Below are 12,811 nucleotides of genomic sequence, written 5' to 3' on the forward strand. Positions count from 1 at the left end.
TAAAGACCAAAGCTTTTTCATATCAATCATCATACATGAAAAGTAAAGGGTCGGACACGAGAAATTATCACATACGATACAAAAAGGGTAGTGCTATGGCCTCTTTATCCGTCAGCTCCTACAATATATCTAAAGCTAAAACCATCAAAGAATGATGGCAACTAGACACACATTCTACTGTACTGTCTGAAAAATGAGTTTTCAGAGTGATAACTCAACACTTACTATACCTTCAGCGAGACATGAAGCTTCAAACTAAAAAATGACGGTGCTCAGTCAGTGTAAAGTTACCACCAGAAGATGATAGAATGTTATGTGTCATCAGTAGATGATAAGCAATATCAACGGAAGATGATAGAGGTCACACTGAGGGTGAGAAAGGTATCACTAGAAGGTGATATATCTCATGATGTAGGTATCACAAGAAGCCGATACATCTTCACCTGCTTGGGTCCTTGTCCAAACTCCTATGTCCTATGTTGGTAATGTTCCTTCATCAAAACAGATCAGCGCATTGACATCAGAGTTCGGACTTTTTGCTCCCTCTCAGCCTTCTTTGCGCTAGGCGTTCTCTTCAGCCTCTCAAGTTCTTTCCTGACCACTTTCTCCACCATGTCAATTGAGTTCATTAGTTTCTTCTGTGGTGTAAGAAATTCTCCTTCAGATGGCTGATTACTGACATCCCTTAAAATTTGTTGAACTTTACCAACAGAAGGGGGCAGACAGCGCTTGGTCCGAACAGCTGAATACGGAGTCATAGGTACTCCATGATCAAATTGAGCACCTGACACTGGAAGAGACTGACCAAGGGCATTCTGGTCTTGTGGAACTTGACCCTCAGTGTTTTCGCCATCGCTCTCAACCAAGCGAGCTCTTCTCCTTTCAATAGCCTAATCAAAAGTATACAAATTACACATGTCAACCACCTATTAATTATATGCTAAAGATTCAAAACAATTAAGAGACTATTCAAGAACATCAATGAATATCATTAACAATTCCACGACGGACTCAGAGGCAGAATCCTGAGCTAAATATTCCAGTTTATAACCGCCACTACTCAAATAATTTGAAGTTGCAAATAAAAACATGGGAAACAGAGGCAACAGTATACAAAAGTCTGAAGATTATAATTGAGCAGCATTCAAAGACCAAGAACCACAGCTCTTTTACAATCAACAGAAAATCATAAAAGTTACAATTCATATCAAATGTAAACAAGGAAAGAGACACGAGACGGGAAAAACTATCAGGGTTATCAAATGAGGTTTAAAAATTTGAACAAAATCAAGGAAAATGAAACAATTGAAGTATGCAAAGAGATACCAATAACATTCATCAATTGCTATATGTTCAACTTCTTACTGCAACAAACAGATACTCATCAATTGCTATAGATTTAGAATCAAGCCCAGGCCAATAGACAATCAGATTTACTCAAACATTTGGAAGAAGTTAATCATAAACCATGAAGACCAAAACATAAAGATGAAAAGATGTAAGATTTGGAGATTTTGATTGAGCAACGTTCAAAGGGGAAAACCAGATTCATAATTTAATTATTTGCATATTATATAACAAGTACACAAATTCCCTCAGGTAGCAGATCAAATGAGAATCCTATTAAGGCCAATAGAAAACAACTTTAAGTCAATATATTCTCAATGCATAACAAAGGGTTAAGAAAGTGAGCATACCCTAACCACAGCAGTGATATCCTGGAGAGGGGATCTTGGGTACCAATAAGGCAACACGCTGTTACTAGCTCGGCCCCCTCTCCGGTGAGAACTCCCGCTGGGCGTGTTCTCTCTGTCCACCGTTGACAACCTAAATGGGATCCGACCACGCCCAGTCACGGTTATGGGAGTCCTCAAACTGCTCCTTGGGAGCCCTCCACCACCAACAATTCCGGTAGTCCCAATCCCCAACCCTGTTGGTCGTCTCACCGGAGGAGAAAGGGCTAGAATAGTCTGCTCTGGCGGATCAATATAGACTCTCCGGTTGCCGGCCAGCCTCTGAGCATAGGCTGCGGCCAGGTCAACTGGTCTTGACAATCGATCTCTCGCTTCAGGCATTTTCACGATTCAACTGAAACGGCAAAGTGGAAACTTAGATCCAGAATTTTCACATGAAGTTCAAAAAGAAAGAAGACGGGAACTCTCACTTTCCCAGAAAACTGAACATTTTCTCGGGAAAATAAAAGAAAAGCATCGCAAGAAAACGCAAAATCCCCCGACCCAGGAAACACTTGTATCACAATCCATAAATTTTTATCACAGGTCTTCTTTTCCCAGAAAATCCATAAGAAAAAGTAAAAAGTTCCTGAGGATATTTCCACCAGTAGTGTGATTAAAATCTGCACAAAGAATATAAGAGCTCTCACTTTCCTAGAAAATATTCCATTTTCTCGGAAAATCAAGGGCAATCGTCTCAAGAAAACACGAAATTAACCTAACCCAGATGACATTCTTGTCAGAAATGACAAATCTAATAGCAACCCAGATGTGCGATTACAGGGTAATAATCGTTCAGAGAGAAGAAACCAGTGATTTTACCTGGATGTAAACTAGGGTTTCGGGAGGTTGCGTTTGGGAGCGTAGAGTGGGAGGTCTCTGATATGAAAGTTGAAGAAGAAGGAGAAGATTTGGCCCTGAGAGAGAGAGCGAATGGCAAATTTCAAACTGGAAAAATGGGCGGTAATATAAACCTACAAACAAAATCCCCAAAATTTTCACACGTGTTTGAAAACTTTCGCACGTGTTAGAAAAAAAATTCAGTTTTTCGTTTTTTGTATTTTGCCCCAAATGTCCAAATATGTTGAAAGTTCAAATTGTGTTAAGACCATCTCTAACCCTTGAACAAAACTTTGGGCTTTATTCCATGGGCTAGAAGTGGCCTTTAACTAGCTGACCTTGACCTCTGTTATTTTGAAGTCATATCTAGTATTCAAAGTTTGCCTCAATTTGGTACTGCTCTCGTAACCCACATCGAAACAGTGCTTTTACCCCTAGATGTCCAGTCAGCTGTTGCGCCCTTTCTTTTGTTCTTGCTTGCTCGCTGGGAATGAAATGTGCAGCATGGAATGATAGGTTTCTTTGTTAAGTAAGATACTATATATATACAAAATAGATAAACCTATAGATTCACACCCGATATCTTTCTAACTGAACGGAACCTCTTCTTGCGATGTGGAGACTAAGCAACATGTTCCACGTAGAAGGAGTCACAACCAGAGATCAAACAATACCCGCAAGAGACTTCAACAACAGGGGGCACACACATGTCACTTGTAATTGATGTGTGATTCCAATCTTTTATCATCGTAACTTATTTTGTTGGAACTCAAATTTTCTCCGAATAACTAAAAAGTGTGTCATGCCTGAATCTAACTGGGGTTCGCGGTGGTGGAGGAACTGGATCGGAAAAAAGAGGCTTCTAGTTATAAGATTGGTCGCTGAGCAAGTTAAGGAAGTGGGCGATATGTAGAGGTTAGAGCTTTTTGGGCTCAAGCTGCTTTGCTTCACCATGCACCCATATAATAATTTGTTGAAAACAGCTCATTCGCCTCGTATGGCAACTTTCAATCCCATCTTTAGCTTCGGGTGCGCATTTGCTTCAAAGAGTTTCCAAGTAACTATTTTACGTCTTTGAGCGCGAATCAAGAAGTTTTCCAATCATTGACTCAAACCCATTGGCATCAACTGAATTGGTACGAAAGTTGTAACATGAGAAAATCACAGAAAACAAAGAGGGCTAATGAGTATAAAGTGAGTGACAAGACCGGACTAAAAATTGCTAAGTTGGCCGCCAGAGAGGAAGCCAAACTGGCCTTTTAAGCGCAACTAAGGTAGTATGCGCCGGAGAAAGCCAAGGCTCCGGAACCACAAGAATCCTTAGTTAGAATGGAATTCCAACTCAGCACCTTTCCTTTTGAGATTTTGTAGATCACCGTTGTTTTCTTCCTTCATTTCATAGCTTTAGGAAGGAAGGTTTACTTTTGGGTCATTAATTTGCTGGGTTAAAACTTATAATTTTTAACCCAAAAAATTTAGGTTTTAACTAAGGAACAAAAAATTTAGCACATTTTGAAAAATCTCTATTCACTATTCGTAATAATTCGTTATACATTGGAAAGTAATTCGAAAATTGTTACAAACTCATTGCAATTTTAACTATATTTCTAAGGCTCTGAAACCTCACCGTTGGTACTCATCGTTCTAATTGTTTTTGCTTCAGGGCACAAGGGGGAGCCCTCGTTCTTGCCCAATTTCTGACTTTGGTACTCAAGATCATCGTCCTTTATCCGTATTTTGGTACTCATCTTTCTGATTGATTCTGTATTTGTTACGAGGAATACCATTATCCGTAACTCTATATATAGTTACTTTACGATCATGATTTTGTTCAGTATTTCACTCACAATTTACGTAGACGATTTTCATATGTATATGAACTCTCTACTGAGTTGAGGAAACCACCAAGACACACCAAGAATTCGAATTGACGTAGGCCGATGATTTTGGTTGCGTTGCAAACTGTCAATGCTGTTAATTAGTCTTCTGTAGTGATAACAGTAGCTTCAAGTGCAAGGCATGTTTCAATGATGTCGTATCATGTACTATGCTTCAAGCACACAGTTAATTAAGAACTGCAGCATATGGAAATGCATGAAAACAGAAAATATAAAACGTAAATACTCGAGTTCTGCCCTTGAAAGCGACCAAAATACAAATGAAACTTTAATTCTGAGAAATTGTGTACAAAAACTCCTATATTCTAAATAGAAGAAACAGCTTTCCAATTCCAGATACAATTGGAGGCTTTTTTTTTTTTTTCTGTAAATTAGGCTTGTAGGTACCTCATCTGTTCAATACAATCAAACACTGCCATATATAAACTACAATCTCTTCTCCTCCAAAGTATATGCATTGATGAAATGGACGGAGGAGCCCGAATGAAACATATTTCCCCGAAAATAAATTGCAAAGAGAAAGTGAAGTTCAATGAAATTAGGTGGAGGAGAAGCAGCAGCCACCCTTCCTAGCACCATCCCCATCTGGGCCGGGAACAATAATTGTTGTTCCTTTTAGTAGCCCTGAATCTCCACTGTTTAGGTCACCAGCAGCAAGCGGCTTCTTGCTCATTATCCGGTATATCTCCATTAAGATCATCAAAAATGCGGTTTCCACGTTGGTGGCCTCAAGAGCAGATGTTTCCATAAAAAATAGGTTTTCTCTTTGAGCAAACTCCTGTGCATCCTCAATTGGCACTGCTCGAAGACTCCCCAAGTCACATTTGTTGCCAATGAGCATTATAACGATGTTCTTATCAGCATGCCCCCTCAATTCCTCCAACCACCGTGCCATGTGATCAAACGATTGACGCTTAGTCATGTCATAAACCAACATTGCTCCTACTGCTCCCCGGTAGTATGCGCTCGTGACTGCTCTGTACCTGAAGAGAGACTAAAGCGGATGAGTTTAGGAGTCTATGACATTGCAAGCAAAATCGAAATCCCACGGAAATATATAAACACAAACTATGCTTTCAAATATTGGAAATCAGCACAGTATCAAAGAAACCGAAAAACAAAAGCGTCTAAGTTTTATTTATTTTTCAAGTTCTTATCCCTTTCATTGCCAAAGCAGCTTCAGCCATCAAGAATTCCGTAACTTTCACTGAATCATAAGGTATGTTCATATTCATTTGCTAGATGTCATTTATCTTCCTTCATAGGAGATAAGCAATAAATATGTTTCCACCTCGAAATCCAGTCACACCTGATCGTAACAACAAATCGATCCTAGATAAGCAAACAACGATATATAACCCAGTGAGATCATTCCTATTTTTCATACCAGGCATTAGATCAAATCTTTACAAATCTGTGATCATTGAACACCGTATTTTCTTGGTCAATCGTAATTTTGTTTAAGAAAATTTAAGGTTACAATTGAACAGAAAATCCGAAAACAAACACTATTGGATCCTTATTATATTCCTGAATTGTTACCATCCATTTAACAAGCATGCATACATTATGATCTATAAACAATAATCACATAACAGTTTTTTCATCATCATCACCATCATCATCATCTAAAGTAAAATATAAGGTAAATAAGATCGTGTGATTGTAACAAAAAAAATGATCATTAAGGCATGCAATGTCGAACCTTTCTTGGCCAGCTGTGTCCCAAATCTGCGCCTTGACGGTCTTGTGATCGAGAACAAGGGTTTTCGTCTGAAACTCAACCCCGATAGTGGCTTTTGAGTCCACACTGAATTCATTCCTAGCAAACCGCGCGAGCAGCTGTGTTTTCCCCACCGCCGAATCTCCAATCAACACGACTTTGAACACATAATCAATCTTCTGATTGTAATCTCCGTATAAATTCGACATCCTGGCCACGACCGGACCCCAAGCCGATTGATTCTCAACCCCACAATCTGGAACATAAAATACCAAAATTACATGAAATAATGATGGTAAATTTTTCAGATCAATCATGTGGGTACATTTTATTAGATCGACTAGAAGATTAAAAGCTTGTGCTGCCTGCAGCGGCCGGGGTTGGGGTAGGGTTCGGGAAATTAGAGAAAGAGAGGGGGAGAGAATGGGAATTGTGGTAAAATTAGGGTTTGAGAGGAAGAGGAGTCTGTTGGAGAAAGAGAGGGAAAGAGGAGTTAGAGGCGGGGAAACCTTCGGCTAGTGCGGGTCCCATTAACGGTTTTTCAAGTTCACTGCGAAAACAGTTTTTTTGGTGTACTTGCTGGTACAATAGTTTTGGTACACATGGTGGGATCCCGATCCTTAGTTCGGGAGACTTTTTGCTGTCAACATAGATTCTTGGAGTGGCTTTTTGGTAAAGCGGGAGACTATACAGTCCGTGCTCTACAAATTGCAAGTTTGGCAACCTATGTAGTAAGTTCTACTAGTGAAACATCTCAAAACTATGATCACCCTTGGTATCTATTGAATTGGATAACAGATCGATAATGTATATCAAAGTTATAAATGATGGAAAATTTTCAAATATTTTAAGTGATGATTTGTGGTGAAATGATAAGTATGGAGCCAAAAATAATCAAGAAAATTATGGAGGTGACATATGGACTTTTGGGTTAAAAAGATAAAATTACTCTCGAGACACACTGGGATTCTCATGCACAAACAGCAGACAATAACGGCTCAATCAAGGTCAAAGGAGATCAAAATGATATTCTTTCAAACCTTATCATCATTCCTCATCAAATCTTCACCCATAAGGTAACTCCCAATCTTTCTTTTCAAATTGGAATTAATTGTCAAAATTAATTGATTAATTACCTAATTAATTGATTAATTCCAAATTAATTGCAAGATATTATTTTACATGATATCTTGCAATCAATCCCACAAATAAACCAAATGTGCTGGTCCCAATTCTCCTAATAGGGCCGGCCACACCCCTATATATAGCCACTTATTTTCTCCAAAACCCAAGTCCAATTCTTCTCCTAAAATTCTCTAAACACTTTCTCCCTCAAATTCTAACTTTGGCATCAGAGGTTCTTTGGCCAAAGGCCCTCCATTCAACGTGGGCGCATGAGACTCTTGGTCTTGACCTTAGGTATTGCTTGTTTTGCAGGTGCATTCTCGTCCAAAAAGAAGAAGGCGGAAATTTGCATCCACAAATTGGTGTTTTCATTGAGAGTTTGATTCACATGCTTAAAGAAGACTCTCGCATTCAACGTTTCTAATTTCTCGTTCATTTGTAGATTTTTCGTACATTCTTATTCCTAGAATTTTTATAAAATTCTTTGAATAAATGCAAAAGAAAAGTACAATGACTAGAGATTCAGAAACCACGACAAACGAAACTTCCAACGTTTAAGAATTTGGACCACGACGATCTACGAGGCTTAAAACAATGACGAGTGAAGCGACACCACCCCCTCGGGCCACCACCGTGGTAGCAGCAACCCTCAACGATCCCACTGCTTAGGGTGAGCATGCCACCTCACATCAACAATCCCAAACGTCAGCAGCCGAAGCTTGGCACGCAAAGGCCCACACCACGAAGCATTGCCAAGCCCAGGCCCTTGCAGCACAGTAGCCCAAGCCGTGTTGTGGAAAAAGCAAGCTCAGCGCCCACACGCACCGCACGCAGAGCAGTCTACGCCAGTGACCCGACCTGCCATGCAGCCCAATCCAGCCCACTTCTGTGGCCTTCCAAGCAACCCAAACTGGTCCAAGATCGGTTCAACCCGCAGACTTCAGATTTTTGGGCCAACGATTGAACCGAGGGCATTTTCACCTCATTTCTTCGCATATTTAACATTTCCCAACTCAAATCTTTCGTCCAGAGTTCAGTACACTTCTACCAACTATGGGGAAACCTACTATCCTAGCCTTTCCATCCTGCATGGCGAATAACACTTGTCCCAACAAGTCATAGAGTTAACAAGTGCCCTCGCGCAACAGACGACCTTAGTGAATCATCTTTTGCAACATGTCTCAGATGAAGTGTCCTGAAGCAGGACAATGGTAGACGACGAACCTCTCCAGCAGCATCCCGATAAGCAGCCCTGCAACCGGCCACGATCTGATCGTTCTAGCATTTTACGCTTTTGCCTAGGTCCTCTAGATAGCATATATTCTCGTCTTAACGAGCAGATGAGTGTGTACTCCTCATCAAGCCCACGACGAGCATACGTTCACGGTTAAGGCCACACTTCAATTATCAACATGGATAACCTTCCAGGCGAAGTGTTTATTCATAACTAAGTTCACAAGGAGCATTTTTCACCTCACATCAAAGTAGACAGCATAGTCGATGGAGAGAAGCAATCACTCAATCTGACTCAAGTTCAACCAACAGCCCGCTTACTTGCCAAGAATGTGCCACATTACACCGCATCCGTAACATAGACAAGCCGAGCATAGGGAAGAGCTGCCTAGACTAATAGGTCACGATCGGTGACAACCAAAAGTTCCACTAGCCCCAGCAGAGGCAAATTCAAGAAGAAGTTGAGAGGTTCCTAACTGAACGATTACGTAATTTCCAACGCAGTGAGGCTACTAACGATGCATTTCGACGAGACATGACCAACATAAGCAGGTCACCATTCACGGATGAGTTCGAGATGACAGATCCACCTCACAGGTTCACTATGCCTCACTTCATTCTGTAAAAGGGAGATGAAGATCCGAATCGACATCTCAAGCACTACCGTAGTACCATGATCCTCTGCAGGGACAATGACACGCTTATGTTCAAAAATTTTGCCACAACTTTACAAGGCGAAGCGCAAGACTAATTTCACATCCTACCGCCGTAATCGATCTGAAGTTTCAAAGAACTTTCCTTAGTTTTCACTAAGGAGTATTCGTTTAATGGCTCAATCAAAAGGACATCTAACCATCTCTTTAGCATCGTAAAAGACCTTTAGGAGACAATTTGCGACTATGTCAAGAGGTTCAAAGCGGATAAGGCCAAGATTGTTGGCTGGAACACAGACATAACAATGGCAAAATTCAAAAATGGGCTTCCTACCGAACACCTTTTATTCAGAAAATTGATCATGGGAGAAAAACTGACCCTGGTAGCTTCGTATGCTTTGGCGGAGAAACGTACTATGGGACAAGGCCAAGCAGTCTAACAAAAATAAGTCAGAAAAGAAACGCATGGAATGTTCCTTGACCAGAGAAAACTTAGCTCCCGAAACATTCACCAAGTTCACAGTTCAATCGGCCAAATTCTTCGTAAGCTCAAGAACGAACCTTGGTTCAAACTGCCGCCACCCATGAAGGGCAATCTTACGAGGCTACATCATACAAAGTATTTCGTATTCCATCAAGGACCAGGCAACACTACTAACAACTACCTGAAGTGGAAGTAGTACCTTGAGAAGTTGACAAATAAGGGTGGGTGTGACGAATATCTTGACAGGTCAACGACTAAGCCTACACAAGCAGGGGAAGTTTCCATCACCCCGTTAGGGCTTTTCCAAATAAGTTCGAAGTCTCAATCAGCTCGATGAACAAGGCCTCACAAGCCGATATTTATCCAATTTTTTATGCAATTTCTACCTTCCAGCACAGTTGATCCATTTCTTTATTCTCAATAAAGATTCAAGAAGTTATTCATAGGCCTGGATTAACTGCTGTTTACAACAACTGCTCAAACCTATGTCTAGATCTGTTTTCCAGTGCGAGAAGATAAACTAATTGCTCTCCAGTGCGAGAAGGTTAACTAATTCCTCGACATCCATATGGGTCTGCTCTTCAGTGCTAGATGATAAACTATTGCTCTCCAATGCAAGATGGTAAACCAATTCCCCAACACCCATATAGGTTTGCTCTCTAGTGTGAGAAGATAAACTAATTGCTCTCTAATGTGAAAGGGTAAACCAATTCCCCGACGCCCATTTAGGTATGTCTCCAGTGCGAGAGGATAAACTAGTTGCTCTCAAGTGCAAGAGGGTAAACTAATTCCCCGACACTCATCCGGGTCTGCTTTCCAGTGCAAGAGGATAAACTAATTGCTCCCTAATGCAAGAGGGTAAACCAATTCCCCAACACCCATATGGGTCAGCTCTCTAGTACAAAAGGATAAACTAATTGCTTTCTAGTGCAAGAGGGTAAACTAATTCCCCAACACCCATCTGAGTCTGCTCTCCAATGCGAGATGATAAACTAATTGCTCTTCTATGCGAGAGGGTAAACTAATTCCCCGACACCCATCCAGGTCTGCTCTCCAGTGTGAGAGGATAAACTAGTTGTTCACCAGTGCAAGAAGGCCACACAACTCAAAAGATCAAATACTCGAAGACCAGCTAAGCAGCAAATGGTCAAGGGGAAGCAGCCACTTCGCACTCAACAGTTTGCTCATCCTACACTTCATCTTCAACAGCTCTGATCTTAGCAGCTCCGTCCTTGATTGGGATAAACTAGTTGCTAACCAGTGCAAAAAGGCCACATAACTCAAAAGATCGAATACTCGAAGACCAGCTAAGCAGCAAATGGTCAAGGGGCAGTAGCCACTTCACACTCAATAGTTCGCTCATCTTACATTTCATCTTCAACAACTCTAATCTTAGCAGTTCCGTTCTTGATTGCTCTATCTAAGGTAGTTGTGAAATTAAACTCAAGCAGTTTCCTCATTCTTGGCAAGCAGCCCAGAGGTGGCAACCCAAATCGTGGCCCATGCCACGCCACTTCCTTGGCCCATACCGAGCCAGCCCTTGGCTTCAGTCCAGCCGAACAGCACAAGCTGTGGCCCCTGCCATACCATATCATCTACCCATGCTAAGTCGACTTCTATTCCCTGCTAGCCGATGTGTCGCACCACCCTGACGGCTGCCCCATGGCAGCACCACCTGCAAAAAAGACAAAGAAATCAATGGAAGACGGTTCTTTGCATGGACAAGCAAAGAAGAGTGATAGAGGAGGGGGAACAAATTTCCTCTAGCTTTCTTTCTTTCTTGTAGAGATAAATAATTTCCCTCCGAAGTTGATTTAATCCCGTAGTTAAGGTAGGTTTAAATAAGCTTTGGAGACGATTTATTTCCCTTTTCTAAAAGAATCTAAATCCAAGTCCAAGTGGGAATCTGCATCAAAGTTAGAGATTTCTACACCTACTGCCCGTTCCTGTGAGCAGCCCAGCAGGTGTGGGGCCATTTGTGGAGCCAAAAATAATCAAGAAAATTATGGAGACGACATGTGGACTTTGGATGAAAAGGACAAAATTACCCTCAAGGCACACCGAGATTTCCATCACAAGTAGCGGACAATAACGGCTCAATCAAGGTCAAAGGAGATCAATGGTATTCTTTTAAACCCTTTCATCATTCCTCATCAAATCTTCACTCATAAGGTAACTCCCGATCATTCTTTTCAAATTGGGATTAATTGCCAAATTAATTGATTAATTACCTAATTATTGATTAATTTCCAAATTGATTGCAAGATATTCTTTTACATAATATCTTGCAATCAATCCTACCAATCAACCAAATGTGGCTGGTCCCAATTCTTCTAATAGGGCCGACCAAACCCCTATATATAGCCACTCATTTTCTCCAAAACCTAAGTCTAATTATTCTCCTAAAATTCTCTAAACACTTTCTTCCTCAAATTCTAACTTTGTCATCAGAGGTTTTTCGGTCAAAGCCCCACCATTTATCATAGGCGCGTGAGGCTCTTGAACTTGACCTTAGGTGTTAATTGTTTTGCAGGTGCATTTTTGTCCAAGAAGAAATGGCGAAAATTTACATTCACAATAAGTTTCTTTCGTAACCAATGTTCAACATTCTATGTTCAGTTGGATAAAAATTCGAAAACCAATCTTCCTTGAACATAAGTTGAATATAACGAATTATATATACAATTCTAAGGATCAAACCAGCCCTAAAAATGGAGGGCATTGAAAAGGTTGAATATAACGAATTAAGTTGTGGCTGGATTATTAATTAAAAAAGAAAAGAAAAGGGAAACCTAGCTACACAGAAACGTTACTGTTTGTCTTCCAAATAAGACAAGCAAACTCTTCAAATCTGGTAGTCCATTACAAAACAGGATAAGGCTCAGTGGCAAAAGACAAAACAAGTGTGTAACCAAAAGAGAGACATACCATGCATTAAAGCATTTCATAGTATAATTGAGCTTGGCATCAATAATTTAGTTCATTACGTAATAGTTTTTGTTATGATTCAGTCACTTGGTTTCTATCAATAAAAATTGATAAAATCGGTTTTTGAGTTTATCCACGAAGTATTTTGATAATTTCGTTAAGAATCTGTCAATATCCTTACATAAAATGACATG

At 40.5% G+C, this 12,811-nt stretch overlaps 2 protein-coding genes across 3 annotated transcripts; both read right to left on the minus strand.

Annotated features, from left to right (window-relative positions):
- On the minus strand, positions 1–2,678 carry LOC103936941 (protein POLYCHOME-like). Of its 2 annotated transcripts, XM_048576557.1 has the most exons (4): positions 2,556–2,678; positions 2,275–2,356; positions 1,698–2,088; positions 1–890 (listed from the first exon to the last, which is right to left on the minus strand). In XM_048576557.1, the coding sequence occupies exons 3-4, from the start codon at positions 2,073–2,075 to the stop codon at positions 507–509; spliced, it is 762 nt and encodes a 253-aa protein (XP_048432514.1). In that variant the 5' UTR covers positions 2,076–2,088; positions 2,275–2,356; positions 2,556–2,678; the 3' UTR covers positions 1–506. The 2 variants fall into 2 exon arrangements, with proteins under 2 accessions (XP_048432514.1, XP_009345103.2); XM_009346828.3 differs by lacking the exon at positions 2,275–2,356 and having other exon boundaries at positions 2,556–2,674.
- A 2,331-nt stretch (positions 2,679–5,009) lies between these two features.
- On the minus strand, positions 5,010–6,537 carry LOC103936942 (ras-related protein RABA4d-like). The gene is made up of 2 exons (XM_048576698.1): positions 6,177–6,537; positions 5,010–5,454 (listed from the first exon to the last, which is right to left on the minus strand). The coding sequence occupies exons 1-2, from the start codon at positions 6,509–6,511 to the stop codon at positions 5,010–5,012; spliced, it is 780 nt and encodes a 259-aa protein (XP_048432655.1). The 5' UTR covers positions 6,512–6,537.
- Between the last annotated feature and the right edge of the window lie 6,274 nt (positions 6,538–12,811).

Source organism: the organism of the source record quoted next, unplaced genomic scaffold (assembly GCF_019419815.1).
Source record: "Pyrus x bretschneideri cultivar Hongxiangsu unplaced genomic scaffold, Pyrus_bretschneideri_v1 Contig9, whole genome shotgun sequence".
Taxonomy (NCBI): Eukaryota; Viridiplantae; Streptophyta; class Magnoliopsida; order Rosales; family Rosaceae; genus Pyrus; species Pyrus x bretschneideri.